The sequence below is a fragment of the Manacus candei genome, unplaced genomic scaffold (assembly GCF_025592945.1).
Source record: "Manacus candei isolate 608988 ecotype Guabito, Panama unplaced genomic scaffold, ASM2559294v1 h1tg000011l, whole genome shotgun sequence".
NCBI classification, from domain to species: Eukaryota; Metazoa; Chordata; class Aves; order Passeriformes; family Pipridae; genus Manacus; species Manacus candei.
In genome coordinates, this window is record NW_026138059.1 from 21,821,807 (window position 1) to 21,849,512 (window position 27,706).

Sequence of the window (27,706 nt, forward strand, 5' to 3'; positions counted from 1 at the left end):
AATTGTCCCTGGTGTTGTCCAAACACTCAAAAAGGATGCAGTGAAGCATACCCTGCCTAAAGAAAGCTAGGGCTGGAAAATTAGGGAAAACACGAAATTTTGAAGTATGAACTCGTTTGTTTCCCTTTGTCAGTAAAATATATAAGAATCATCAAGTGGAGAACAAGGAGGCTTTGCACATATTGTCAAGTCATTGTGCCATCATGAAGTATTGTGTGGAGAGAAGCAAAGTGTTTATAGGAAAGCTGACAAACCAGCTAGCGACGCTAGGAATGAGTCGTTGTAAAGCCAAGGGACAGGGAGGCGACGCAGAGCTGCAGCACGGCTGGTCAGGGAGAGGCGGCTGCGGGTGCCCTCAGTGGTGACGCCAGGGCTGAGCATGATGCAATGCCGTCCAGTTGGGCCACTCTCACACCACCAGCCACCAGGATGAATAGCTGGGTGTAGGCAGATGCCAGGGAAATCCCGCAGAGCCACCATGGAGTCCGGTGGGAAGGCAGGCTGGCACCTGTGTCGCCTCGCAGGAGCCGCAGCGGGGACAGGGCGGGGGCAAGCGATGCTGTTGTGCCACTAAGCAGCGGGTGTGACCGTCACTGCTCCCACCCGTGTAACATCTGTCAGGGCAAGACCCTGGGGGCAGGGCAGGGACTGCACAGGGCCAGGGGGAGCCTGGTGTTGGAACCGGGCTGAAACAGCCTCCGACTGCCGAAGTTTGCGCAGCGGGACAGCCACCACCTGCTCTGTACCTTTCTTTATGGGGCGATGGTCAATAAAGACAAAGACAACCCAGAAATGACCCTTTTTGTAACCGCGTTGGTAAAAACAAAGAAAGAAACTCAACTTCTCCCATAATAATCGCGGCCCAGCCACAAGCCAGGCGCGTCCCCGAGCCAGCCCCTCGGCACCACCAGGGCTGCGGGGTGCTGTGTCCCCCGCACGGAGGGGCGGCCGCGGCAGCGCCGGGGCGGGCGGGCGGACAGCGGGCCAGGGCTCCTGTCACACGGCCCCGGACAGCAGGGAAGGCCGGGCCGGCCCCTCCGGCTGCCCCCGCCCCGGCCGGCGCTGCCCCCGCCCCCGGCCAGCCCCTGTGGCGGTGACGTGCCGGGCCGGGCCGGGCCGGGCCGGGCGGCGGGGGCGGTGCAGAGCAGCGCAGCAGCCGCGGCGACAGTAGCAGCAGTGGCAGGGCTGGCAGCGGGCGGGGCGGCGAGCGCAGCACCACCGCCAGGAGCACCGGCAGCAGGTAAGGACGCGGCTCCTCGGCCCCCGCCGCCCTCCGCGCCCTCCTGACGCCCAGGGGAGGCGCCGGCCCACCGGCCCGGCCGCGGCGCTGCCCCCCGGCTCCCCCCCGCCGCCCTTCCCGCCGGGCAGGTGCGATCGGGGCGGGGAAGGGCCGGAAAGGGCCCTCGGCGGGATAAGCGCTCCCGCCAGCGCACCGCGGGACGGACCTGCTACACCCGGAGCCTCCCGGCGAGCTGCAGTTAAAATCCCTCTGGACTGTTCTTTACTTCCTTAAATCCACTGATATGGGAATTTTTTTCCTCTGTGGGTTTGGTTTTTTCCTTTTTAGTATCATCCTCTATGAAATCTCATCCCTACAGAGTTACAACTGAGCTCCCCTCCTTGCTTCAGGAACATTTCTATGCTGTCACAGCAAATAAAATTTTTACAGCCCTTACTGGCCGAACTCAGCGTGACTGGTAGTGCAATGGAAAAACATCTTCTCTTAGAGTATTTCTCCATGAAGTACTTTTGCAGGCTGCGGTTTTGGAGAGCAGTGTGTATCAGTGCCTTGTACGACCAAAACCCGATACCCAGTTCCTGTAACTCGTGTTCATTACTGACTAGGAAGACTTAAAAAGGTTCGTCCCCTTAATGGTCTTGGATAGAACTTGCAGTACAGCACATATATTGTTGATGCTTGCTTGATGCTTGGTCCTCAGGTTCTGAACTAGTAAATGCCACCAAAGGCCTATAAGACAGCAATAGCTAAACTAATAGATGAGAGGTTCTATAAAAGGATAGTTGCTACCTATTGCTTCATCCGAATGTTGCTGATGTTGGCCCTTTTTTTACAAAGATGAAGAGAAGTTGTATGTCGAGACTTGTATCCCCTCTTGGTCTCCGGGAGGGGAACAGACCTTTGAGGCGACCTAATTTCTTACAGTTCATTTGGCATCGCCAGGCTGCAGAGTGGCCTATGGATTGGGTTCACAGCCATCCGAGTACAAAGGTTGGCCACGGGACTGTCTCTTCTGTTGCAAGTGTGACAGATTAACAGGGTGGAGATGAACTCGTGAGTTAAATGTCATCTGCAGTTTTTAGTTTTATTTTTTAGTGAAAAAACCCTAATAAAATGGAAGTAATTTAATGATTAAAATGATCATTATGAAAATTTAAATATATAAGCAAATGTCTTTCAGTATTTGTTTAAATATAATTAAACTGTGGTAACCTACAAGATAACTATGAAGTGTACAATTTATAAAATAACTGCAAAAGAAAGATCTCAGTATTCTTGAGGTAGGAGAGTAAATATGGACATTGTCAGAGTACAAGTTACAAACCTTTGCAATGTTTTTAATAATGTAGAAGGAAATTAAGATTTAACTTGACTGCATTTTAGTGTATGTGTTTTTAATGTGTCTAAGTTAATAAACTATTTAGTGACGGTACAGTTATGCCTTTGACTGTGAAACTATAAAGCCAGCAGTGTGAATATAAAGCTAGTAAACTTTCTTGTGGGGCTTAATAGCTTTCTGAATCAAAACCATGTCAGTATTAGCTTGCAGAAGTTGTAAGTAAGTTGAACTAATTTCGCCACCCCCAAGTTTCTAGTCAGAGTGGGCATTCCTGTATAATCTGCACTAAATACTGTGTCCTTCAGCCTCTGGCGTTGCCGTATGCCTTTGTTTTGATAATGGGTCAGTATTTTGACTCATTAATAATAATGTTCTCATAAGCAAGGTGAAGTAGTGCTTCCTTGTGCCTAATCTGCCAGGGTGGAGAAGGCTTTGTGACCCAATCTAGTCTTCCTATTTTTGTGGTACTTGATAACGCTGCTCTGAGGAAAGCTTTGCGGTTTTTTAAATTTTGACAGTCTCATGAATGATGTGGCAAAGTTGAGTGGGGACTAACTTTTTATCAGTACACAGCATGGAAGCATGAGATTAATCTGGCAGGTTCAAAATGAACAAAGAGGGTATGGTTTTGACCCAATGTGTAGTTAGTTAAGCTTTGGAGATTCTTTCAGAAGTGTGTGGATATTGAAAGTTTACATGGACTTGAAAAGCAGCCGGACAAATTAATGGAAGAAAAATCCACTAAGGATTACTTGTGCCAAGTACCTCCAGTAGCTCAGGGTGTCACTGAGTTGAACACAGAGCCCGGGAAAATAAACTGGGGAAGTACTGTCAATTATTTATCAAGTTTTTATATTAATTTCAGGCATTGACCTAGTGCAGACAACAAACCTGCCTCTGACCCAGTAGGGCTGCTCTTATGGAAATTGTTCATCTGAAGCGTTTGAGAACAGCTGAACCAAAGGGACCAGATCTAGAGATAGCAAGTCTGGGTGATAATTCTTGGGGAATGATTATGAGTCACCATCAAACTGCAAGTCAGTTTAAGTGGCGCTGGGGGAGTTCTGGCACCTTTGTACTTGTTGTCATTGATGTCTTTGATCAACAGAATTAGCACAAAATCTGAAGAAGACAAGTAGGTGTTTCAGGATGTATTTTTGATGATCTGCTTTGGAAGACAAGAGGTTTTTGATAAGTTCAAAGGCTGTATTTGAGTGCAAGATACTATTTTCAGGAAGAACATCCCATAATCAGATAGTTAGTCAACCTGGCAGCAGCACCATGGAAGCACGTCTGAGGGTTATCAGAGATCTCAGTAAGCATGGGGGTGCAGTACTGTTGAAGTTTGTAATTTAAATTTTTGTCTTGGACTAATGAAACTTAACAGAATAATGTGTTCAGTTTTGGCCACAGCCCATTAAGAAAGACAAATGCAAATGTCTCAATCCACCGAAAATGGTCATGAAGGCTTAGGAAGGGTTTGGCAAGTGTCGTCTACAGAGACTGCATGTGATTGGCAAATGTGTTCTGCAAAGGCTAGACAAGCTCGGTTCCAGCAGAAAGAGATCAGGGGACAAGAAGATACTACAGTCTTAAAATTAGTGAGAAGTGGTCTGTGACTGCATCGAAAAAGATTAAACTAGTTTGCACCAAAGACTTGATGATGTTCTTAAAATCTGTTATGCCTTAGGGAGAACTGGAACAAGCTGAGGTTGTGCAATCTCCTTTCTGCAAAGGTTTTTGAAAGTCAAATAGGACTTGTGTTAAGGATATATTAAAAACATTATTCAAAATTGTCTGACTTTTTCTCGGTCAGGGGCTTCAGCTTAATGATTTCTTCAGTTGCTGTCTGTATTCTGACCTGAGCTTATATGGAAAAAAGAAATTTCAGTTCTCAGAAGATAGGCAGTTTCTGTGATAAAAGTCCTAGAATCTTTCAATTATTGCTGGTCATCTCATGTTACAGTTTAAGGCATTTGGTTTTAAAAGAATTAGTGTTGAGGCAAACTATTTCATTTGACAGCAAAATGTTGTGGTTTAGGAGTATAGCCTGTAATACCGTAGGGAATATAGTTGTAGGACCATACTGTGGTTTAAACCAGGAAAATCAGAGGGATAAAACCTGAGGTATTCATCATCTGCTGTAATATATACTGTATGTGGCCTCATAATTTATGTCCTAGTGTTACAGTGTCTTTGGTTCTGAAACACTTTTAAAGAACTGTCACCCTATTAAAAAAAAAAAAAAAGGAAATCAGACTAGCTAAGTAACATGTGTTTCTCATTTTGTATCCAGTTTTTAAAGTATGCATGGGAAGATTAAAATGGCAACATTTTAACATAACATGCCATCTATTGAAGTTTTTGCTTAGCTGTTTCTTGGAATGATTGTATTATGTTTGTAGTAAATACTGGTGACTGAAACTTGTGTTTCTGAAGTATTGCTAGATACTGTAATAATATGAAAACCACATAGGAAAAATGTAATTTTTGAACGGATATCTGTGGATGCATCTTCCTCCTCCCAAAAAAACCCAAACAAAAACAAGTTTTGCAAAGCAGAATGTGAAGTATCAGCAGCCTTTGGGGTTTTTCCTAAGGCTCTGATGGCAAGAAAAAGACAGATAAATCTATGAGCACTTTAATCTCTGGTAGAATGATCTCTGTAAGTAATGACCACAGAGAGGTAATGGTATGTATTCTACTGGAGAGAGCATGCTAAAACTGTCTTTCAGTAAGTGACCATCTTAGAATACCAATTCAAAAATACTGGTATTAATAAATAAATAAATAGTTAAGTTCTTGCATTTTTTATTTTTGTTGAGCAGCATGGGGAGGACTGAGGTTGTGCTCCTGTGCTGTTGTGCCACAGCTCAGAGGCAAAGCCTGTTGCTACCTGTGGACAGCTTAGCACAGGTAGTTTGGGAGCCCCAGTAGCATACTGACTTTTTCACTTTGAAAAGGGAGTTGCAGGCAGATGACATGTAACCTGCTGGCAAATGCTGGCTGCAGCTCCTGTAGGCATGTGGGAGCTCTGTGAGCTGAATTGCAGGTACCGTCAGCAGCAGGGCATCAACGCTTGATTAAGTGTGGGTTGGTGTCTGGCTGCCATGGCTGTGCTGCAGGTCACACCCAGCATTTTCGTGGTTCCTGAAGCACTTCTGTCAAGCCAGGGGTCTTTTCTTGCTCTGCAAGTGGGTGGATGAAGCATAATTTCTGCTTGCTCCAGGGAATGAGAGATGGATCAGACATCTGGAATTAAACCTCACTTTTCATATGTGCAGCTCGCAGTGTCACTGCTGCTGTGCTTGCCTGGTCTCTGCATGCTAAAGGCAGAAAGGGACCAGTTTCCAAACTGGGATCTGGCCCTGGCAGTGCCGAATGGAGGTGTCATGATCACTACTAGAACTGGGGTGGCCACATCCATGTGTGCATCTTTTGGGGTTTGATCTGCTCTCAGAAGATTCGAAAGAGAAATTCTGAGTCCTAAGCTGAAAGTCTGAGTGAACCCTGGATTTGTAAATGCTGAAGAAAAGATCTTATTTACCATAAAAGAAAATTCTTCTGTTGGTTTTTTTGAAGCAACATGCCTTGAAAGAGCTTGCTGAATTTATTTTGCAAAGGTAGTTAAACAGACAATTAAATTAAGAGTATTAGTTACATAGCGGATAATTGTTTTATAAGCAAATTTGTTTTCCTTGTAATTAACAAGACAGCAGACTGATTTGAAATATGAGGGGAAAAAGAAACAAAACAGAAGCAGAGAATTTAACAAAGCCAGTGGTTCACAAAAATCTCTTCGATATCAGCTGTATTTTACAAAAATAGCAGCAACTTTCTGAATTATATCCATATGTTTCTGTGGATCCTGAATCCGGAGCGATGTAAAAATTCGTACTTTTTGCATTTTGAGCAAGTTCACCTTGTGATGTGTACGTCCAGAGCTCTGTCCCTCTCTCTCATATGCTATGCTGTCTTCATTACCATGACACTTAGTAAGGTTTTGATCATCTCAGGTGCATTCTCATTAGTCCCAGATCCAAAGGAACCCGACTAGAAGGTGATACTGTATTAGCTGTGTTTCAGAAGAAGCTGTCTGAGGGAAGACAGCATGTCCTTCTCCAGTCCTCAGGCATGACCCACAAAGGAGGCTGTGCCTGTGGTGGGCTGAGGACACCTCCTTCTGAATTCACATCTTTGCTTAGCTCTTTCCTGATTTATTCAAGTGCAGCTGCTCTACGGTGATAGAGGTGATAAGCAGTAAAACCCTTTCACAGAGTCCTCTGTGCCAAGACAGACAATTTTGCTATATCTCCTTTTGTCATGTCTGGGTGAGCGCTGTGTGCAGGCGCACAAAACCTGATCTTCATGGCACTCTGCTGGTTTGAGGGGAGGCACTGGAGAGTTTTGGGGGTGGGATGCTCTGTAGCTGCTCGTCTAGTTCGAGGTTTAATGGTGTGTGATAACCTCCTGTGCTGTTGGCCTTGCTTATGTACTGCAAAGTTTCCAGAACAGGGATCAGAGCATTCAGGAATGAAGAATCTGACAAACACTTTTAATTCCTTCAATTTTTATGATTCTGCCAGGTTGTAATTTTGGGAATAGTTGGGCTGAGGGAACTGCCTGCTGGCCTTCTCCAAGAGGAGATCTTCAACCGCAGCATATGCTGTGCCCTTCCCAGCAGTGATGATGGTTATGGGGCTCTTTTACATCCCAGTGCAAACTGATGGCTCTGCAGAAAGCAGCAAATCCCATCACCTTTTTCTTCTCCATATGCATGCTGCAGAGGGATGTCAGGCGTTTCAGAGCTTCTGTAAGAGCGCAGCAGTGGCATGTAGTGAGGAGCAGAAATTAGGGGAGGCACACGAGGGGTTTACTGCCCTGAGCTATGGCCTGGTCAGCTCACCCTCTCTCAGGAAACTGCAACATGTTTTGCAGTCTCTTAGACCTGTGTAACCTTCATTGTCTCTATCAAAAGTTAGACAAATGCCTCCAGTAGTTCTTTGCAGAGAGAAATGAGGACATAAAGAGAATTTAATAGAATCATCGAATCTCAGTATGACCTGGATGGAAAAGACCTTAAGGATCCATCTAGTTCTGACTCCCATGCTGTGGGAAGGCACTCTCAGACAGAGTTACACACCAGGGCAGTCATAGCAGTAGGAGGGGAAAGGATTGTAAAAGATCACAGACTTCAGAAGGCCCAAAGATAACGTGGACTTTTATTACTGTGTAAAGATAAAAACAGTTGGTTTTAGTACATGTGGTAGGTTTGGAGGTGAGAATTAATTTATTTTGTGTTTTTGTTGTTGTTGTTGGTTTTTTTGTTTTTGTTTTGTTTCCTGGAATTCTTTACAAAGATAGGAAAACTGATGAGATAAATCTTTGTCTCATTTTATAGGCTCCTATTGAGGTGTTTTTTTTCAGTGTTTGCAGTTGCTTTGAAGCCTTGGCAGTGTTCATGCAGCCAGCCTTGATGGCAGGTGCTTGGGTACACGAATGGGGCACTGTGGCAGAGAATTCATCTCTCTGCTGTTTGGCAAGTAGTGTTACTTATGTGGATGCTACAGGAACAATGCTGTTTTCTCCTTCTTTCGTACTTGTTGGCTTGCCTTTTGATGAGCATGCTGCTGGTCCTGTTTGTCCTCCTCTTTTAATTTTTTTCCAAAGAAGAGCCTTCAATGCTTTTTATAGATTTTGGTTACTGATCTTCTTTTGGCCGTGGTTGAGAGCATTGCTTCAAATTTCAAAGTTCTTGGGAAACAGAAGAGAAATGGGCTGTCATAGTTGTCTTGAATTGGAGCTGTTGGGAACAAAACACTTCTGTTTCTTCTGTACACTTGGAGTTTTGGAGACAGTGAGATGATCTCTGTCTTCAGTTGTCATCCCGTTACATTACTCTTGCATCTTCTCAAACATCTGAAATTAGTCATGGTCAGACACTCAACCTCAGATTATATTGACCTTGAGATAGTGTTTGGTTCACTGCATGAATGTCCTGTATTAATATATTTTTTCTTTGGGTGCTTGGAGGTGCATTATGAGCTTTTTCAAAAGTAGTCTTAACACCTTAGTATTTTTTTACATCAGTTATGCAAGAACAAATTTCAAGCTTTGTTTAGGGGAAATTTGTTTTTTCAAATAATTTTTTTATCATATTCTGATGGTAATCTAAAACAAATTTTAGATCTTGTTTTATATTTTGCTTTAAAGGTTTACATCCTTTCAAAGGAAAAAGATTATTTTACTAACCCAGGGAGAGGAATCTAAGACATGAAGTTTCTTAGCCTTTTATCATGCAGTACAAGTCATGTCTTGCTCAAAGGAACACCCACAGAACATGTTTTTTTTTTATGGTTCAGTCATTGGTCTAAGTAGCTGCTTTTCTGGGTCTCTGACAATCTTTCCTATTGTCAATGAACATGCAGTCTTTCAATGATAAGACAACTGATACTACAGGTATTTCTGGGTTTCATGCTAAATTATAATTATGTATATTCCACACCAAAGCAGCAAAGATAAATATAAATAATATGTTGACCATATACTCTTATGGATTATTCTCTTTCAATTTAAATCCTTGCATCTTTTTCCAGTTTTGCATGCATGTATGTACTTTTGTCAAGTATTACATCAGATTTCTTTTAACTTGGAACTGAAAGTACTTTATTTTATCAAGTGTTGGAGTTTAGCTTCTTTATTTCTGTTCCTACAGAATTCTGTGTCTGTTCATGTAGTAGTCAGCCTAGCAGGGGTTATAACATGTAAAGTTGGTTCATAGACTTCTTTTTTTAGATTGCCCTCTGCAGCTTCTGTTGCAAACCATTCTGTTACAGTCTCAGATCAGTTACTGATTTCTGTAGAAGGAAAGGGATTTTTTATCCCTTAAAAGAAATACAGTTCTATTATTTCTTGATTTTTTTTTTATTTTTAATTTTTTCAGTAAAAGCTTGAGATTTTGAGTGCATAAGATAGAAGTGGAAATTTGTATGATTTAAAAGAAACAAACAGCTATTTGAGATGAGTTGTTTTCTGTATTAAGCCTGGTTTCTTGATGAATCCCTTTGGGAGGGAAGAGGGCAGACAAAAGGCACTACATATCATTGGCGTGTTTGCTTACTGACTGCTACTTTAGTCCTAGGGAGGAGGTAGAAAAAGGGGAGAGGGAAACTACTGGGAGGAGTAGTTTGAGGTGAGCTCCTTCTGAGTAGCACATGAAGACTGAAGGGTGATGCCAAGGTAGGAAAGTCTGGGGACCTGAGAGGACCAAAGAGACCCCAGCAGATTCAAGAGGAAGCATTTAAAGATTGTAGAAGAACAAAAATGGTGTTTTGATTGCTTGTATGCAAAGCAGGTTAGCACTGGGGGTTGCCCTTCCTACCATGTCTGGGCTGGACTTTAAAGCCATGTTTTCCTCATCAACTGCAAGATGCTGCCTGATCCCCAGACGTGCCCAGGCACTGACCTTGGATGTGTCTGCCAGGGGCGTAAGAAGACCCTGAGGCCTTGCAATCGGGGCTAAGTATTTCACCCCAAGACAGCTAAAGGTTTTGGAGTGCAATCTGAAGGTGTGCTAAGGTGTGGTTAGTTCTAATTAATGAAAACTAATTGTCTCATGTTTTTCTAGGACTCAGCACGTTCTTTTTACCAGCCTCTCTTATTACCTTTGGTCCTCTTGTTGAAAATGACCAAAAAGTTTTGAGAGGATCCAGGTAAGACAGGAGCCTTCTCAAAAGGATCTGTTACTTCCTCCACTGTACATAAGCTGTAGGGAGGAATTTGATACAGCTGTGCATGAGGCTCCTGTGCCTTTGTTTTTTTTAGTTAGATCAGCTGCTTCATTGTAAATTCATGACCTAATTTTGTGATGAATGTCTTATAGGCGGGCAAACCCACAAAATTCTAAGTAGAAGTCCCCAGTCTGACAATGAAGTGGGCATATCTGTGTGGTAAAGGCAGGATTTTTTTTCTAAGTATTTAATTTTACTTTGTTTCAGGCCTTTGTGTAAGGAAAAGCTGTGTAATTGTCACACATCTGAAGACAGACAAAACAAGTTGAGTATGAAATAGTAGCCACATTTTCAGGAAAACCAATTTTATGTTGTGGGAAATTAGTCTAGTAATGCTAGCAAGCATTTAAAAAATGTTTACTGCTTGGTGGGCATGCTGTTTATTTTTGAACCTCATGTCTTAACAGACTTCAAGTTACTACTGTTGAAAAAGGAAGGATTTTTTTCCTTTTTTCTGACAAATTACCACTTCTCTCAGGCATCTCCTGCAAGTGTTTGAACTCTGCTGCGCTTCTAATATAAGCTAAAAGCTTTCACTAGTAGGCATGGAAGTAAAGAAAAACAACTGTGCCTTCTCTATTATTATACCTCTGTCAAAGTCTTCACATCTATTTCAATACTAAAAAGGAGAAAATGTGTGAGAAGAATGAAGGATTTTTAAAAGATCTTCCCATCTCTGAGGGAGGATTTCCCCTTTTTCAGGTACCAGGGCTCTCCTCCAAGGATTCCTATCCAGGTGGGACAGGAATGGCTTGGTGTGGAGCTTGGGTGCTACAGGCTATAGCAAGTAACATGTAGATGCAAACCTTGGTTCTGTTGTACTGATATCACCCCTTTGCACTGTTGCATGTAATGGCAGTCAAATTTTGCCCCAGATGCATGTGATAGTGTTCATTTGGAGTTCACTGGAGTATAAAACATAATGAATACTCCAGTGTATGTTGTTAGCATGTCACCTGGATTGGCTTCCTGGGTTGCATTGTGTCTTGTCCATCATTCATCTGCCTGGATCACTCTAGAATGATCTGGTTCCTTGGTGCTTCAGGTGCATGTATTTGTGGAGTCTTCACAATGTGTCTCCCTCTGAATCAGACTTCGTTTTTCAGGATCAGCTGCTGCCCTTAAAGAAGTCCTGTGTAAGTTATTCCCAGGACACTTGCTCTATTTTTTTTTTAATTTTTTTCTTTTTTTTTCATTTATGTTGCTACTTCCAGGATATCCTGCCTTTTGTGTTTCACAACTTTCTGGAAATGGGAAGGATTTGCATGGCGTCAGGCCTGTAGATGAGCATGCAGCTTCACATGCTCTGTGTGGACTGTATATAACAAGACAGATTGCAAATGGAGTTTGTAGAATAGAGCAAGTAAAACTGGCTGCATCAGTGTGGTTTTCTGAGGATGAAAGAGATGCTGGCTTTTGCTTTACTTATCAGCCAGGCTCGGTGTCTAGTGAGAAGGGTAGCGGAGAGATGCAGGGCAAAACATCTGGTAGAAGCAGAATTTAAAGACTGGAGAGAGAGAGAGAGAGAGTTTTAATCAAATTTCTTATTTTCTTCTCTGTTTTTTGCATTCTCTTGTTGAGGATGAGCAGTGTCATACCAGTAAGCACTGGATTGGGATGCCTGTAATTACTTGGAAGCTGTCAACCTACAGTTAACCCTGCTCATCAGGCTGAGGTTGGGAGAGTGACGTGGAGAACAATTTGCTGTGGGGAACATGCCTCTTAGGATAAGCTTTGCTCATGTGTGCTCAACACAGCCTGGAACCTCTGCAGTAGAACATGCTTGCTCCCCATGTGAATCAGCAGGACGGAGTACTTTCTGTTGTTGCAGGCTATTGTGGGTGGCTGCTCTGTTGGAGACTCTTTTGGCCGTTCACGGTGGTCCCTGCACCGGATGTAATGCACTGAGCTTGGTCTGGGCCCTGCAAAGAACACCGTATGCCTTTTACCACCTAAAATGCATGTGGATTCACTGGATTCCTGGATCAAAGTAGCAATCTGTTTTCCTGTTTTAGAAAATATGGAAGTGGGGGGAGTACTGATGCTTTGAGATGAAAATCTGCTTTACAGGCTAATTTTAGATGCAGCTTAATGTGTAAGAGGGAAGCAGTTTAGAGTAGGAAGGACTTGAGAAGGGGAGTAACTACTAGAGGTCCAAAATTATTAATGCTGGTGTTGACCAGGGTGGTGTAGACAGAAGCAGCCACCTGTGCTGGGGAAGGCATGATCTGGAGCAGTGGCTGCTGATCTGTGGGAATGCTCGATGGAGGCGGCTGAGCAGATGTGGTTCACCTTCCAGGCAGAAGATCCTCGCTGACTAGCTGAGCTCAGAGGCTCAGCACAGTGCAGGATTAGCACAGCTCCACTGGCAGAGTGGAAAGCTCCCGACCTCCTGGTGTTTCCCAAACAAAAAAAAGTTCAGAGCATTGCAAGGAGTTTTTCTTACCTGGAATAGCATCAGTGCTGATTTTTAGGATTGGCCCTTTCTGCTGTCATGTTTTCTCTATGGTATCTTCAGTGATTCTGCTGTTTCTATGGTTTTTGACTTACTGATAGCTGGCAGCTTTAAAAATGATTGTGAATTTCTCTCATTTCTCTCTAGAGAGTAACATTTTTTTATTTTTTAAAAAGGCATTTTGAGGCTGGGGGAAGAGGTAAACTATAGGATACCTAGAGAAGAGGGAGCAGCCAAGTATCAAAGAAGATGAAAATCATTCACTACAGTCAAGGTCTAATTTTTAGTCCACTGCTACAATAGAAGAACATGTCAGGCAAAACATCAGTCCTCCCTCCTATACCTCTCTGATGTTTTTCAGTATAAGTCTAGTTCAAGAGACCCTTAGCAGTAAAGGCTTACGGGAAGGCTGATGTAGTTATTAGAGCACTTCCTGGGTGGCTCAGCCTTCATCTCTAAAGCCACGCCTGGTGTATTAGGGTTCCCTATGCTGTTATTATGGGACGTGCTCTGTACACGTTTCTAGAATGATGTCAAAAGCTTCCATAGCAAAGGAGGATCAACACACAACACAAGCTGCTGGATGCATGAAGAAATTAGTTAAATTACAGCATCAGTAAAACTTGAATGAGTTTTATAGAGTGGAAGCTGACAAAGCAAATACTTGTTTGATAACCTGTGAAATATAATTGTGTTTCTCTCTTGTGTGCTTTAACTTGGATGTCAGCAACTTTTACTAACTTGTCACTTCTGAAAAAAAAGAATTTATTATTTCTTAACAAACTAGATGCAGTGGTATTTTTATTTTAGCAAATTTAGATTTGTGTCCTTTACAGGTCATAACACTGGGAAGATAGCCAAGCCAGCATGGCTTACCCTTGTCTGTGAAGGTAGCATAGGAAACTGCTGATGTGCATGCATTTGAGAAGGCATTTGATTAATCTTGTTTCCTTTGTTGTTCCCAAGTTAGTGGAGCTATTCAAGAAGCATGTATATTTTTTTTAAGTTAGGCAGAGTAAACCATTATAGCTAGCAAGTTCTTTTTACTAGTCATCTAAATAAAGCAGAAATTCTGGAAGTCGTGAATTTCCTTTTAACAGAGCATTGATACCAAAATGCAATGTCAGCTTGGTATTATTAGTTTTCTTTCTGTGTAGTAAGAAAGAAATATTGTCTGCTTTTGTTTTTTGGGTGATACTGTAGCAAAAATATACTCCAGGTTTTCAATTCAGTCTTCTGAACTATAGTCAAGTGCTTCTTTTAAATAACCTCTATTTATTAATAAAAATAATAAGATAATTCTTCAGACCCTGTGTCCTTCAGTCAATAAAAGGAAACATGTGCTTCCCTGTAATTGAAGACAGGTAGGCTATTGTGGAGGGTGGAACAGGAGTCTTTGTAGAGTTGGAGTCTCCATTAACATGGTGTGATGAGGGTCTGACTCAAGTGTTGATGCATTTTGCAAAATGAGTCTGTTCATTGGTTGTGGTTTTTTGTTTCATTTTGACTTTTCTTATTTCAGTCGGTTGCGAGTTGTATCAGTTGGGCTGCTCTGTACTACATTTTACACTTAGAACTCAATTGTTCTTGAGTTCTTGTCTCAAGACTTCATACAGTTCACTGGAAGGTGACTAACCCCATGTCTTTGTTGCTGACTCAGCACCAAAGGAACTGGAATTTTCTGGGTTCCTGAGGAAGTGCCTGACTTGTATTTATCCTCCAGGTTTTTCATCATAGTCTCATTCTACACAATTGTTTCTTTTACACTGTGTTTTGAATATTTTCTAAGATGACCTTAGAAGATCTCTAATCACACAATAACGTGAGTTAATGGCTTTTAGTTTTCTAGTTTCTATGATCAATTCTAAACCAAAAACTCATCCCTGAGGAAAATTTTTACTTCAGAAAGGAAATGCAGGAAATCTATAACATGTTTGCTGTTAGCTTCCCCTTGCCCTCTCCAAGATGATGCTCAGGTCATTCAACAGTGACAAGAAATAGCCATTGTGAAAGCAGATTTGAAATGTTTCTTTTCACAAGGAGAAATTTGGATTGGTCATATCTAACTTGTGTTGAATTCCTGATCACTGTAAATTAAGTTCCTATGGAGCTCAAATTTTGGATGAGAGAAGATATATGGACTCCATATGTCTAAAATAAAGAATATATTTGCTAGAATGTAGGAAGTGCTGAAGACTTCCAGACTGGAGTTCTAAATAGATTACTTGAGTGAACCTGAGTTGCAGCATCATAGACCACAAGTCCAGGAGCTGAAAAGGATGCTTTGTAAAGCCCTGAGAAAAGTTGTCTTCTTAAGTTTCATATGACCCCACAGTCTTTCCTTCAATAGCAGCACAGTCTCTTTGCATCTTTGATCAGTCCATTTCATTTAGAATTGTATTTCTTGTCTTTTAGAAACTAGTATCATGTTAGTTTTCCATGAAAAAAAATCAGGGACTGTTTTGTGGTTTGCTGTTTGGCAGTCAGCAGTGAGGGTCTTGCTTGTACTCACAAATGTGTTAATTAAATGTTTTTAACATCATGACTTTGCATGTGACTTCTTGAATTGTCTCCTAGGCTTTTTGATTGACATCATTGACATTTCTGAGTGCATGGAATATCTGCAAATGCTGAAACCAGACTGGAATTGACTCTCAAGTGTTTCTGGCAGAAGGCACTAGCACTTACCTTTGGTTTTATCTATATGTGTACTGGAAAAAAAAAATGTAGCTATCTTGCAGGCTGGGTGGGACATCTTACAAATCAGATAGAGAAATATTGAACTAGGAAGAAAAAAAAATCTAGTCCCAATTTAAAATCTGTGTTAGGGGTTAAAAGTAATTCTTCAAAAGATTTTCAAAATTGTGTTCAAAATAGTTCCAGTTTCCAGTCTGTGTGGCCTCTGTTTCCACTGACTCTGTATTACAGCCGTTTCTGCTAGATGGAAGAATTCTGTAGGTCTGTTTTCCATGTAAATATTATATATCTTTAACCTGTGATTACATGATCCTTACTGGTTTTTTATTTGGCAAAGAGTTTGTTTAAAACTTCATGGAATTTCTGTGTGGCTGGTACTGAGTATTTAGAGCAAAGTTGTAGAGAAATGCAAGAAGAAAATGTTTGCCTTGGCCGTGGAAGAACAAGGGGATGTGTCTTCAAGGTTAGAAATTAGTAATAAGGTATCCTTCAGTGGGAAAAATTTTGAAATTATTGAGTTAGGTTGGTCTACAATTGGAGGAAGGCTTTAAACATGCTGCTTTTGATCATAGAAAGTGTTGGAATTAAAAGAAAAAATATAAGAAGATTTAAGTATCTTTGAAGCATGCTTAAGCACTATTTCACGTTATCCTCTTCTCTAATTGATTAAATGGATAATAGGTTTAAATGTGCCAAATAACAAAACCCATGGATTTTATAGCAACTGATCTGAACTGATCTAATTAAGTTTGGGGTTTCCTCTTGTGTCACCTGAGTGAATTATAATGATGTATAGCAGGTTGCATTAAACTGATTTGGGCCTATTTCTTGGAAATAGTGTTGAGAAAATCAGAAATTTCCTTGAGAATGTTAATTAGATAAAAGTATTAAGTGGAAATGGCTTTTTCATGCTTCCTGGTCCTTCCACTCATTTAGGCAAATCCATTTGATTGCCTTTCTTGATGGTTTTGCTATCGAGCATATTGACTGCCCTTTGTATATGTAGATGAGTAGCTGATACATGGTTTGAACCTTTGATGACAGTTTTCTCATTAAAAAATCATTTCATCTTTTTGATTTCTGGACCCCCTTAAGTTTCTGTTGAGCACCAGAATTCTGTTAAAAATTTCATAACTGTAGAGTCTTTGGAATGTTACTTTTTCTTAGTCCCCTTTTGGGGGCTGCCAAAACAACAGTTCTTTTTAACTGTTCTAGGGGAGTGTTACTTAAGTACTAAAGGTCATATGGGCCAAAACTCCGTGATCCACATAAACTGCCCTACTTTTACAGTTGGGAAACATAATGTCAACCATCCTTGACATGAGAGAGCTCAAAGAAATTCTGGCTGTACATTCCAGAAACTCTGCTGATGGAGAGTCTATTAAATTTTGCCTTTTTGTGTTGCACAAACACAATAACAAAAAATACAGTTGTTTGGTAAATACTATATGCAGATCCTTCATTTTAAAATGTTTAAAAATGTATATTTAGTCTCTGAAGATCAAAACCATGATTTTCTAGATTGGTCTTGAACATCTGAACTCAGGTTGTGTCCAAGTAATTCAGGCCATGCTTGTATGTCTATTGAGATTTTTTTGCAAAATGTTTTAGGTAACATCAGCTGGGGAAGATGAGAAAACCTGCTGACATTTCAGAAATATTGAACAAAATTTTCAAAGCTATGGAAAACCCATGGGTTTAGAAAGGTCTGAGTTTTAAACATGAATCATTTAGAAAATATGCTTAATGTTTTGGATAGTCTTTGTATTTCTGTAATATTTTGCTTTCAGTAAAGGAAAACTTTTATGTCCAAGAAAGGATTGTATGTTCCTTGAGTCTACTTGTAATTCTAAGTTCACGTAGACTTACTTTGTTTATTTTTAACACAGCATCATAGAATCTTAGAGTGGTTTGGGTTGTAAGTGACTTTAAATATCATCTAGTTCCACCCCCCCTGCCATGGGGCAGGGTCACCTACCACCTGGTTGCTCAAAGCTCCATCCAGTCTGGTCTTGAACACTTCCAGGGATGGGGCATCCACAAGTTCTCTAGGCAACATATTTCAGCACCTCCCCACTCTCTCTTAGTAAAGAATGTCTCTGAAGTATGGATTAAACCATGCACTTTGGCAGAGATATTTTTCTGTTGTTGCTGGGACTGGTACTGCCCAAGTTGGGGAGAAGGGTACCAAGGAATGGGAAATGTGACTTTTGTCCTGGGTACCTCTTGTTCTGACAGAGGGGAAGGAGGGCTTTACTTGTTTTGTTTTTGATTTTTTTTGTGGAGTTGTCTGTGGGGAAGAGTAATGTTGCACCGATCTTGTATTTGGGAGCTTTAAACTCCGTGTGTGAACCTTATACACTTCCCTTGAGGATATTTTTAATACTATCTTCCAGTATGTTTTTAAAACAATTTGGAGTTGTGTTTTATGTATTGCCCACTAATGAAATTAAAGTTTACTTTTATAACATGATGTTGAACAGGAACAGAAATTTCAATACATGGTTAGATCTGCACAATTGCAAATGCTAGCTGTGCTTTTGACTCAAAGCCCTAATTCAAATCTTTTCTGTCTGACAAGCAGCAGGAAGATTACTGTCCAGAGAGAGGAATCCGTACTCCAGTTTTAGACAACACATGATGATTAAAGTTATTTGTAGGTTGAATAAGCACAAACCTTTGTCTGGGACTGCTGAACAGGGTTATGTCGAAACATGCAGGAACAGGACTTACATTCCTGTTGCTGCTGCTTCCAGATTTCCAGTCCACAGCATCATCTGTTGGGGAGCTGGTGGTAAGTTACCAGCTGAGCATGAAAGTGATATTTTACTTTGAGACCTGTTTGATTAGACAGTAGTATCTCCGTGTGTCCTTCCACAGTCCGGAAGCTGCTTGTCGGGCACTTGGAATACAGTGCCCATGGGCAGGCTGGGGAGAACTGCCTGGTGGCAGCTCACAGGCTGGGGCTTGTTAAAGCATCTTGGGACAATTTAGATGGAGCTAAAGATAATTTTAATCATACTTTGGTTTTAGAGAGTGAGAACACTGCAATTATATAAGCTATGAAGGGCAAAACTCGTGTTTAGCTGGTACTTGGACTCTGTTTTTTGAAAGAAGAATATTGAAGTTTGGAGGTCTAAGGCAAAATTTTTGTGTTGTAGTAGCAATAGTCAGTCCTTGGGGAGGGAAGAAGGAAGAAAAACTTAGCTTAAGTTACTTAAAACAATATCTTTGCATTGTTTTAAGGCTGGTTTTCTCGTTAAGTAATACTGTATGATTGGTAGCTACAATTTATATGATCACTCATGCTCAGTATTAAAGAATAAAGCCTAGATTAAAACGGTGATAAAGCTGAAGTGCAGATAAAAAAGGAGAAAACCTGGCTTGTGATTATTAGAGCAAGAGCCTACGATTTCTGTCTTTTCCCATGCCAGTAACCACCAGCAGCTGGATAAAGAAATGAGTAGAGGTGTGTCTCCTCCACTGGTGTTTTAGTTCATCTCAGGACCTTGCTCTTCTGGTGAACCTCCTGGTTGCCTGCATTTATGGCACTGCAGGCCCAGCACCAAAGTGGTTTCCATTAGGATGACACTAGAATGGAAGATGCTTCTTAGAAAAATACCTGATATTCTACAGCTGTGCATTCATATTCAGGCAGGGGGACCAGACTAGAGGTACTTGGTACAGGCTAAAATTAGTAAACCCCTCAAAATGTGTGTAATTTGGACACTGGCCCCTCAGTGCTGCTGTTTCACTGTACACAGTTACTCCTATTGTACCATGTTATTTGCTAATATAGGTGTATCCCTTGAGTTCAAAACTTCTTTCACACTCAGAAAAAATGCTGACTTGAAAAAAATCTCTAAATAATATGCCCTTCATTTCTGAAATTCTCCTTTTATTGAGATAATGGATATTAAAATCTTTACAATTAGTAAAAAAAACAAACCCAAAATCTAAACCAGAAATAGCTAAATATACATACATGACTTCTATAAGATATCTTTGATTTTGGAAGCATAATACATGAATTTTTTTTGCCTTACAATATGTTCAGTTTAATTAAAAATGTTTAAGAAAGGGATAAAAACAAAGTGAAAGAAGTGTGTTACTTAGAGTTGAAAATAATATTGGTGTTTCCGTTTTTCATTTTGTTCCTGAGGTGAATATTAATGTAATATGGTCCTCACCTCACTACAATGTTAAATTCTTTGATATTTGTTAAAGAGAGGAAAATGAAATTGAAGCTAATTATTCATGTAATTAAGGAGGAAAAGGAAAAAATGGCTGTGATGATTGCAGTATCTTTTTATTTAGCAGAGTGCCTACTTCACTCTGTCATCTGATCTTAGGTCCACTACCCCCTTAAAAACATCTAACCGTCAGATTATCATCAGATGGATAACGTGTCCTAGACATCTAGATTGAAACCATTCCAACTGATTGAAATGAAGGCTGCATGTGGCAGGACGTGGTGACCTGGTGTTTTTTCTTAGAAGAGTTTCCTAACCTCTGGAGGTGTGCTTTTTGTATAAAATATTTTGCATGGTCTGAAATGAAGGCTCAGGTGCCACAAAAAAATGTTCTCATCTCTGAGCTGCTGACCCCAATTGGGAAATAGCAGTGGCAGCATGGCAGTGCTCATTCTCCCAGAAATTTTTTTCCAACTGTAATTGCTCAGGAAGTTTTGAATTTAAAAACACCTGAGACACATTTTATGGCTGAATTTACAACCTGACTAAAGGCTTTCCTTGACTTCACTTCTTGCCTCTTTGCCAAAATAAATAGGCTGATCTTAGCATGTGACTGTGGTGGTTTGTCCTCCGCATGAGCTTCTGTACAGAATTTGTAATTATGCTTAAGGGTTGGTCCTGGGAGCGTGATTCTGCATGAGTTATTTTCAGTTTACTTTCATATCAGATATACTGAGACCCTGCCTGCCTGCAGTCGCTGTGCTTCAGTACAGTTCACAGCCTCAGCGATGGCTCTTGCACGTGAAGAGAGAGTGTGTTCGCTATATTGCCTGCACCGTGACACTTGCTATCGAACTCAGATTTCTTCTAAAAGATGGGTTTGGCCAAACCTAGTTTACTGTAACACTTGGGCAGAAAATTTATAACCATTTTTGTGGTAATGCTGGTTGGTAATTTTTAGTCATTGTTGACTATAACAGAATCATGAGCAGGGATGCACTTTCTTGCAGAATTCCTGTTAAATTAATAAGTAACATTTTATACATGATGGGTACAGGAAGTAGTGTTCAGATAATGTATTTGAGGTTTTAAAATCAGTTGGTAAAACCCAGTTGGACTTTGATCTCAATCTTTTAACAATTTTCTGAATAAGAATTGAGCGTGATGTTCTTGAGCTGGATTTCTTGTAACTTGTGGTCTGTAAAAGTATGGAGCCATGGGAGCTTCAACAGTCGCTTTCTGCGGCTCCCTGAGACACCAAGTCAGTAATAAGAAAAACAACCTGTTTGGAAGGAGTACATTTGTCTTCGACTGTGGCACCTGAGCAAAGATTAGCTGTGGTCCAAAGTCCATATACTGCATGACCCCATGCCAAGGTTTAGGGAAGCCCAGAACTTTCTCAAAACTTGCAGAGAGCTAGTGTCTTACCAGAAAAAAAATGAGAGACTTGAGCTGTGGTCAGGATGTGGCTAATGTGGAAGTTGTTATGGTTTGCAGTTTTCCCTGCTGCCAAGATCCTGTCAGTGCTAATAGCAGATTTTGTCTGATTTGTTGCTGTTCAGATGCCAAGCCTTTACAGCACTTGGCCTTCTGTAAAAATACAAACTATTCTGGAACAGTAGAAGAATTAAAGGTTATTTTAGAGTCACAGAATGGTTTGAGTTGGAAGGGACCTTTAAAGAGATCTAGTCCAAACCCTCTGTCCTCACTAGGTTATTCAAAGTGCCATCCAACCTAACTTTGAATGTTTCCAGGAATGGGACATCCACAGCTTCTTCAGACAAGCCTCATTGTAAAGAATTTCTTTCTTATGTCCAATCTAAATCTACCCTTTTTCAGTTTAAAACTGTTGTCCCTTGTCCTGTTACTACAGGCCTTGGTAGAAGGTCTCTCTCCATCTGTCTTATAGGCCTCTTTGATGTATGGAAAGGCTGCAATAAAGTCTCTGGGGAGCCTTCTCTTTGCAGTGAACAATCCCAACTCTCTCAGCCTTTCTTCATAGGAGAGGTGTTCCAGCCCTTTGATAATTTTTATGGGGTTTAGGTGGATTTTATTCCTAAAGCATACATTCCAGATCTTTTTTTGAGTTGAGATAGTATAAATGATCTTTATATTTTGCTGTAATTACTGTTTTCTTGTGTCATAGTAATGGGCCCATTATACTTATCTTCCCAAGAAAACTGATGGATTGGCTGACAAAACCTGTTCTCTGTCACTTTTTTGAGTAGCTTTTTTGTCCTTTACTGTTAAGACTGTCTGAAATTAGTGTCCTGCTTTTTTATGTTAAGAGAAAGCTTTCAGTCACCTCCCTCAGAATTACTTTATCAATGACATTTGTGAACTTGGCAATAGATTTTTGTCCCTTTTTTTTTTCTTTTTTTTAGACAATATTTGAGTAGATTTTGACAAGAATCTTCCTTTTTTAGTTATGTGTTTCTGAAGAGGGAGTTTCTCCCGAGTTCACTGATCTGTAGCAGATTGTCTGTGTTTCAGCCCATTGCCTATAAATTACACGTGTACTTTTTGTGAGAAGTACAAGCTGATACGGAGAGATGAAAAAGGAAATTGAAACTGGTAATGTAAGCATTTTAAGGAACTAATTCTGTCTCTGAAAGAATTATAGATTCTGTACAGAGAGGGATGGCAGTAAACACTTCCTGGATTATACCCGTTAATCTGCAGATGCTGATTGTAATTTGTTTCTAGTATTTTCTCCTTTAATAAAGTGGCTAAATCAAAGTTGGTACTATTTGGAAACATCTGATTTACTTGCTATTTGTTGTGCTGGTAGTAAGTCAGAAAGTACAATTGTATTTTTTCTAGCCCAGCCTCTTTGCAGTGATCTGAGGTCAAGCATCTGAGGTTTCCTGCAGACCCTCCAGCAGCCTTTGATTCTGCCATCTGCAGTGTCTAGTTTATTTGACTGGACTTGGATCCTGGCTGAGTATCTGTTCTTATTTTTCTGAAGTATTAGTTCCATTTTCACTCTGATATGTACCAGGAAGTGTTATTTGGCAATGTTTTTTTAATTGCTGGACTTTTAGAAGCAATTTATCATGCAAATGTGTCTCTGTTCTGTTATTTGTGCACGTATGTATTTATCAAACTGATAAAACTCAGTGCAGGTTGGTTGCTTGTTTATGTCTGTACTTACTTAACTTTGTTCTACTGTACTGCAACAAGAGGGCTATATAGCTGAATTTTAAAACTTGACAAGACAAATGGGTTCAGGGAGGTGACAAGAGTGTGTGTTGGTTACCTGTGGGAGTCCCCGGGCTATTTCTAAAACATTCACAAGGGCACCCACAGAGAACAGTTACTGATAGGCTCAAGGTTACCATTCTATCATGACTTTCTCTGTTGGAATTGTAGGGTTGCTTGAATTCTGGGCACTTAGCGTGACTCTTCTAACAAGATAGATGGTATTGTCACCAGGTCACGTAGGCTTTCTACTTCAAGTATTTTTCTGAAAATTAGTTAAGTTGTGGAGATGGATTACCAAAAATTCAAAAACATTCAAAACTGAGGGTTGGTTTGTGGTTTGGGTTTTTTCCCCTGAAATTGGTGGTTGGAAATATTCCTCAGATTTCCTCGTATTGAGAGTATGAATTTTCTGGGTGTATCTGTGTTCATATGACTTAAAATAAATTACTGTGATTCAGCTTCTTTCCAAATCATCTTGACAAAAGCTGGTGTAAAATGCAATATATGTTTCCTTTAACTGGTACAGGCCCCTGCTAACTACACCAAGATGTGCTTTTAGCCAACACTGATGATGGTCTACAGAGGATTATAATTCTGGAGTGCTGATAGCTGATCATAATGGGCAGCTTCTGCAATTCAGATTATGAAAGCTAGTGACCAGGTATTTCCACATCAAACCCATGTTTATGATGAATGATAGCATTTCCTTTAAGCATCTGGGAATCAAAGGAAAGATTATCTTACTGGTTTTTTTGTTTGTGTCATCTGATTTTCTACTTTTTGTGCTAGAGGTGAGGTCCCTTGTGTTTGGTAGACTTCGGCCAATTAGTAGCTTTTATCTTGTAAACAAACCTTAAAGAGAGACCAGTGGGTGCATAGTCTTAAAAGAGAATAAAAACAGCAGTTCTTGTATTAGGTCACCTGAAGATGAGCAAGAGCTTGGCAAGCACATTAGGTGAGGAAATGAGGCTCCCTAATTTGACAGTAGGGGAGTATGAGATGTAGAAGACGAATGGGTGGGGAAGACTGGAAAATTACATAACCGGAGGAGAATTTAAACTGCATTAACTTCGAGAGACTCATCCTCAGCCTTCAAGAAGTGTTTGTGCTTTCTGATGTTTACACTTGGAAAAGGTGGTACACTGTTAAGGTGCTAGCTGAAGGGGTTTGAAGTTGCCTGACCTTGTTGAGGCTATTCATGGAGCATGATTTAAGTTAGCATGCTTAAGCACTGCTGCCGGTGGTCACACAGCATGACTACTGCTTCAGGAGTAGTTAACTCCTGATTTCACCTCACCTGCTTGAGCTACTCCAGCTAGATCTAGAGGAGTGCATCCTATGTGTTCTTTATACTTTATCATGAGATGGCTTAAGACGATTTTGCTTTGCTTTAATGTCTTTATCTGTTCAGTAAGTTCAGCCTTAGTACGTCCTTTCTTCCCCTCTCTCTGCCTGCTGGTTTTGTTAGGGCTGACTTGCACAGCCTGAAAGAGTTAAGTTGGTTTGAGCAACCTCTTTCAAAATCTGCCTCATAGCAGAGAAAAACTAGTAAGGCTTTTTTCTGGTCTGCATTTCTGTTTTGTAATGCTTCTGAAGTGGTGTCCAGACCATAACTGAGGAGTTCTTTCTTTAATTTTAACTTCACTGCTCAAATTTGACATTGTGTTTTGGGTTTTGCTACTTTTCCTCTGGAAGAGTATATATATGTATATACTGGAGTAGGTATTGCTGTTGGTTAAAAATGCTTGTGCAGATCCCCTTGGCATACTTAATTCTTGGTTTGTCAGGAAGCTCCACTCAGGTTATTTTCATGAACAAGAATTGGGACAAAGACCTCGCTATTTTGTTGGTAGGAACTAAAATACGAACAATGTTATTGAGGGAACAGTAGCTTAGAAAGCTGGCAGAAGAGCAATAATTACAGAGAAAATCATCAGATCTTGCTGAACCTAATATGATTTTGAGTTTTAAGTTCTCAATGTCATAGTCAAAAGAGCACAACCTCTGTTTTTAGACTTTTACAAACTTACAAGCTGTACAAAATCCATCTCAGTCTTGTATAACAGCAGTTGAATTGGATAAATAGTTACTATTCAAGTTGAACAGAATTTTAAAACTAGCTAGAGTTTTGTTAAGAACTTAACTAGAACTACCCTGCTGCAAATAAGACTGTTTCAGCCTAGCTTTCATGAAATTAAGAGTGGTTTTTTCGTTTGTTTGTTTTGTTCTCATTTTGAGCTGTTTCTGCAGTAGGATATTATTGCATAACCCCCATTTTGATGACTCCAGTCTGTACTTGCCATGGGGAGCACAGGTGGGCCCAGGGCACCTGGGGGACAGTTAGGTCAGGTGCTGCAAAGATCTCTGGTGCTCATGGGGTCTGGTGAGGGATGTATTAAAAAAATTAGTAAACCTGATTGGGGAGAGTCCACTGGAAAGCTTCTCCCGCAAACACTTACTCCTGCAGCCACCATTGTTGGCAGGTGGGAAAACTGTCAACTGAGGGTTTTGCAGCCAGTGGTTTTGATTGGGCTTAGTAAAAGTGAGATGTTGCTTTTTGGTAGATTTTACACTCTTGAAGCTGGAACTACTGTTAACATTTTCATAGGGTCCCCAAAAAAGCTTCATATAAGATAATGGCTTGTTCTTTTAAGTCATTCTTTAAATGCTTCCATACTACAATTTGTGGGGAGCTAAATCTGTCAGTATTGATGACAGATGGAAGCTGCTTGTTCCCTTCAATTTATTCTTTTAGGTAAAATAGTTGTATGTTTTTTTCAAAGTACTTGTTCTTACTCAGACCATCTCCCACCCTGCATCAGTACTACTCAAGGTGGCCAGGAGTGGAAGACGCAAGAGCAGGGAGCAAAGCCAGAAGCTTATCTGGGGTGATTTGGCTTGAGCAGCAGTTAAGACACAGGAAGGTGAGATGGTTTAGAGGAAGCTGTACAGGTCTTTGGCTAATCCTGTCCCTACCATGCCCCTTCTGCTCCTTAAAATCCGTTCTTTCAGGACTACAGATGTTCTAGGCAAACGTGTTTTCAGAAGTGATACAGAGCATTGCAGTTTTGCTTTACCGAGGTCTGGGACAGTTTTTTTAATTGGGAATTGCCATGTTTACTGTGGAGAAAATAAAATTAGATTTCTCCTTTGCTTTAAGCATGAGGGACTGTCTTGTCTTTTTGATAACATAGTGAGTAGTAAACACAAGAGCAGAGGAGGTATTTCCTATGTGAATGCTAATTACAAAGTGAATACAAAGAGTGGTTCATCTGGAAATACTACGAAAATCAGTTTCTGGCTGCTCACTATTGAAAACATGCTGATACATGCAAACATACAAGAAAATGAGCATGCCATGAGAATAAATCCATCAGCTGTTGAACTCAAATTGTCTCCAGCAGTCAGAGCAGGTAGCTTTAAAAGAAGTTTTTATCTAATAATTCTCAGATGTGGGAATGATTACTCTGTTTACTTGCATATATCTACGATGTATTGACAATTAACAAGTTGGCATTAAGATTTTCCAAGGAAATTATTTTTGAAGATACTTTTGTACTGAGCTATATTCCAGCTCATTTCTTCTTTTCCAGTTTGGCAGAAGTCTCCACTTGACAGACTTACCTTTCTGATGTTATTTTAGGTATGAGAAAGCTGCAGTGTGACATGGATGAAGCAGGACGAGTTAGAGTGACTTTGTAGTGAATTGGAAAAGTAAATAAAAATAAAAACAGAATGGATTTAATAATCAGTTAAACAGTGTGGTTATAGCTGTATTGCATTTAGCTTAAATAAAAATAAATCGGTACTATACCTGCAGCTCCTTTGAAATACTGTGTCACCTGCAGTAGAGTGCTGAATGCTGCCTGAGCTTTAATTTGTTGAAGTTTCAGTTAAGCAGTGAACTAGGGTTGAAAAAGTAATTTGTCTGAAAGTAAGCTACCACTATGTATCAATGTTTTTCTCTGTCTGGTCTCTTCTGTATATTCACAGGACCTTTCCCAAAGCATTCTCATGTGCCTGCTGTAATCTGCAGAATTTTGAGCAGCTCTCAAACACACAAGTACAAGGTGTTTTTAATATAAAATAACCTATGTGTTCTACTATGATAATTTACTACTGTACCTATTCTGGCTAGTTTATTTTCCTTGGACTTAGCCATCCTAATGAGATACTGTCGGTTGTTTAATGAAGTCTAATTTTTCATTTGTTTTAATGAGTTAATTCAGCGATCAGTACAGTGCTTTGGTATAGCAGATTGTTCATAGGAGAGTAAATAGGATCAGATAATGCAAATGCCTACCTCTGGGCTCTGTTAACAAGTTAGAATTGCATTACTGTGTTTTGCCTTCCTAGAATTCTTTCATGAGATGGTAGTGTTTGATTTCCTTTTGAATAATCTAAAACATCCAAATGTAGTTGTATTACATCCTTTTAAAATCAATACTGTTTAGGTAAATGGAAGTGGGGTGATAGTGTGTCAGCTTTCAACTGAGGAATTAGTAGTTGTTTCATATACTCAATGTGTTATGTAGATAATTTTTTTGAGAAAAAAATGTCATTAAACATTGTCCAAAAGGGGAGATAATAGTGCAGAGGAAAGTTCAGGAAATGTTGGTGAGTGTTTTTCTTGGAATCTGTGCAGTACAGTATAGTTTTGTCTTTCAAGTTGTTTGAAGTGCTGGCTACTAGTGTTTAGCCAGTGCTGAATGTGTTAAGTACTCTTCCTGATAATTAAGGCAAGGTCTATTACTGCATGCCAATTATGAAAAAATAAAATCTACCATT

The 27,706-nt window shown here is 40.4% G+C and overlaps 1 protein-coding gene across 5 annotated transcripts in view; it reads left to right on the forward strand.

The window, feature by feature from the left end:
• Positions 1-1,115: 1,115 nt before the first annotated feature.
• The window catches only part of MYO6 (myosin VI), a 107,259-nt gene continuing 80,668 nt past the window's right edge, over positions 1,116-27,706 (forward strand). For 2 of the 5 annotated variants that reach the window (XM_051778007.1, XM_051778010.1), the window contains exon 1: positions 1,282-2,293. In XM_051778007.1, the coding sequence (XP_051633967.1) occupies positions 2,286-2,293 (8 nt within the window). In that variant the 5' untranslated portion in view covers positions 1,282-2,285. Of the gene's footprint in view, positions 1,241-1,277; positions 2,294-27,706 lie in introns of those variants that run through there. The other 3 variants (XM_051778008.1, XM_051778011.1, XM_051778009.1) reach the window with 3 other exon arrangements.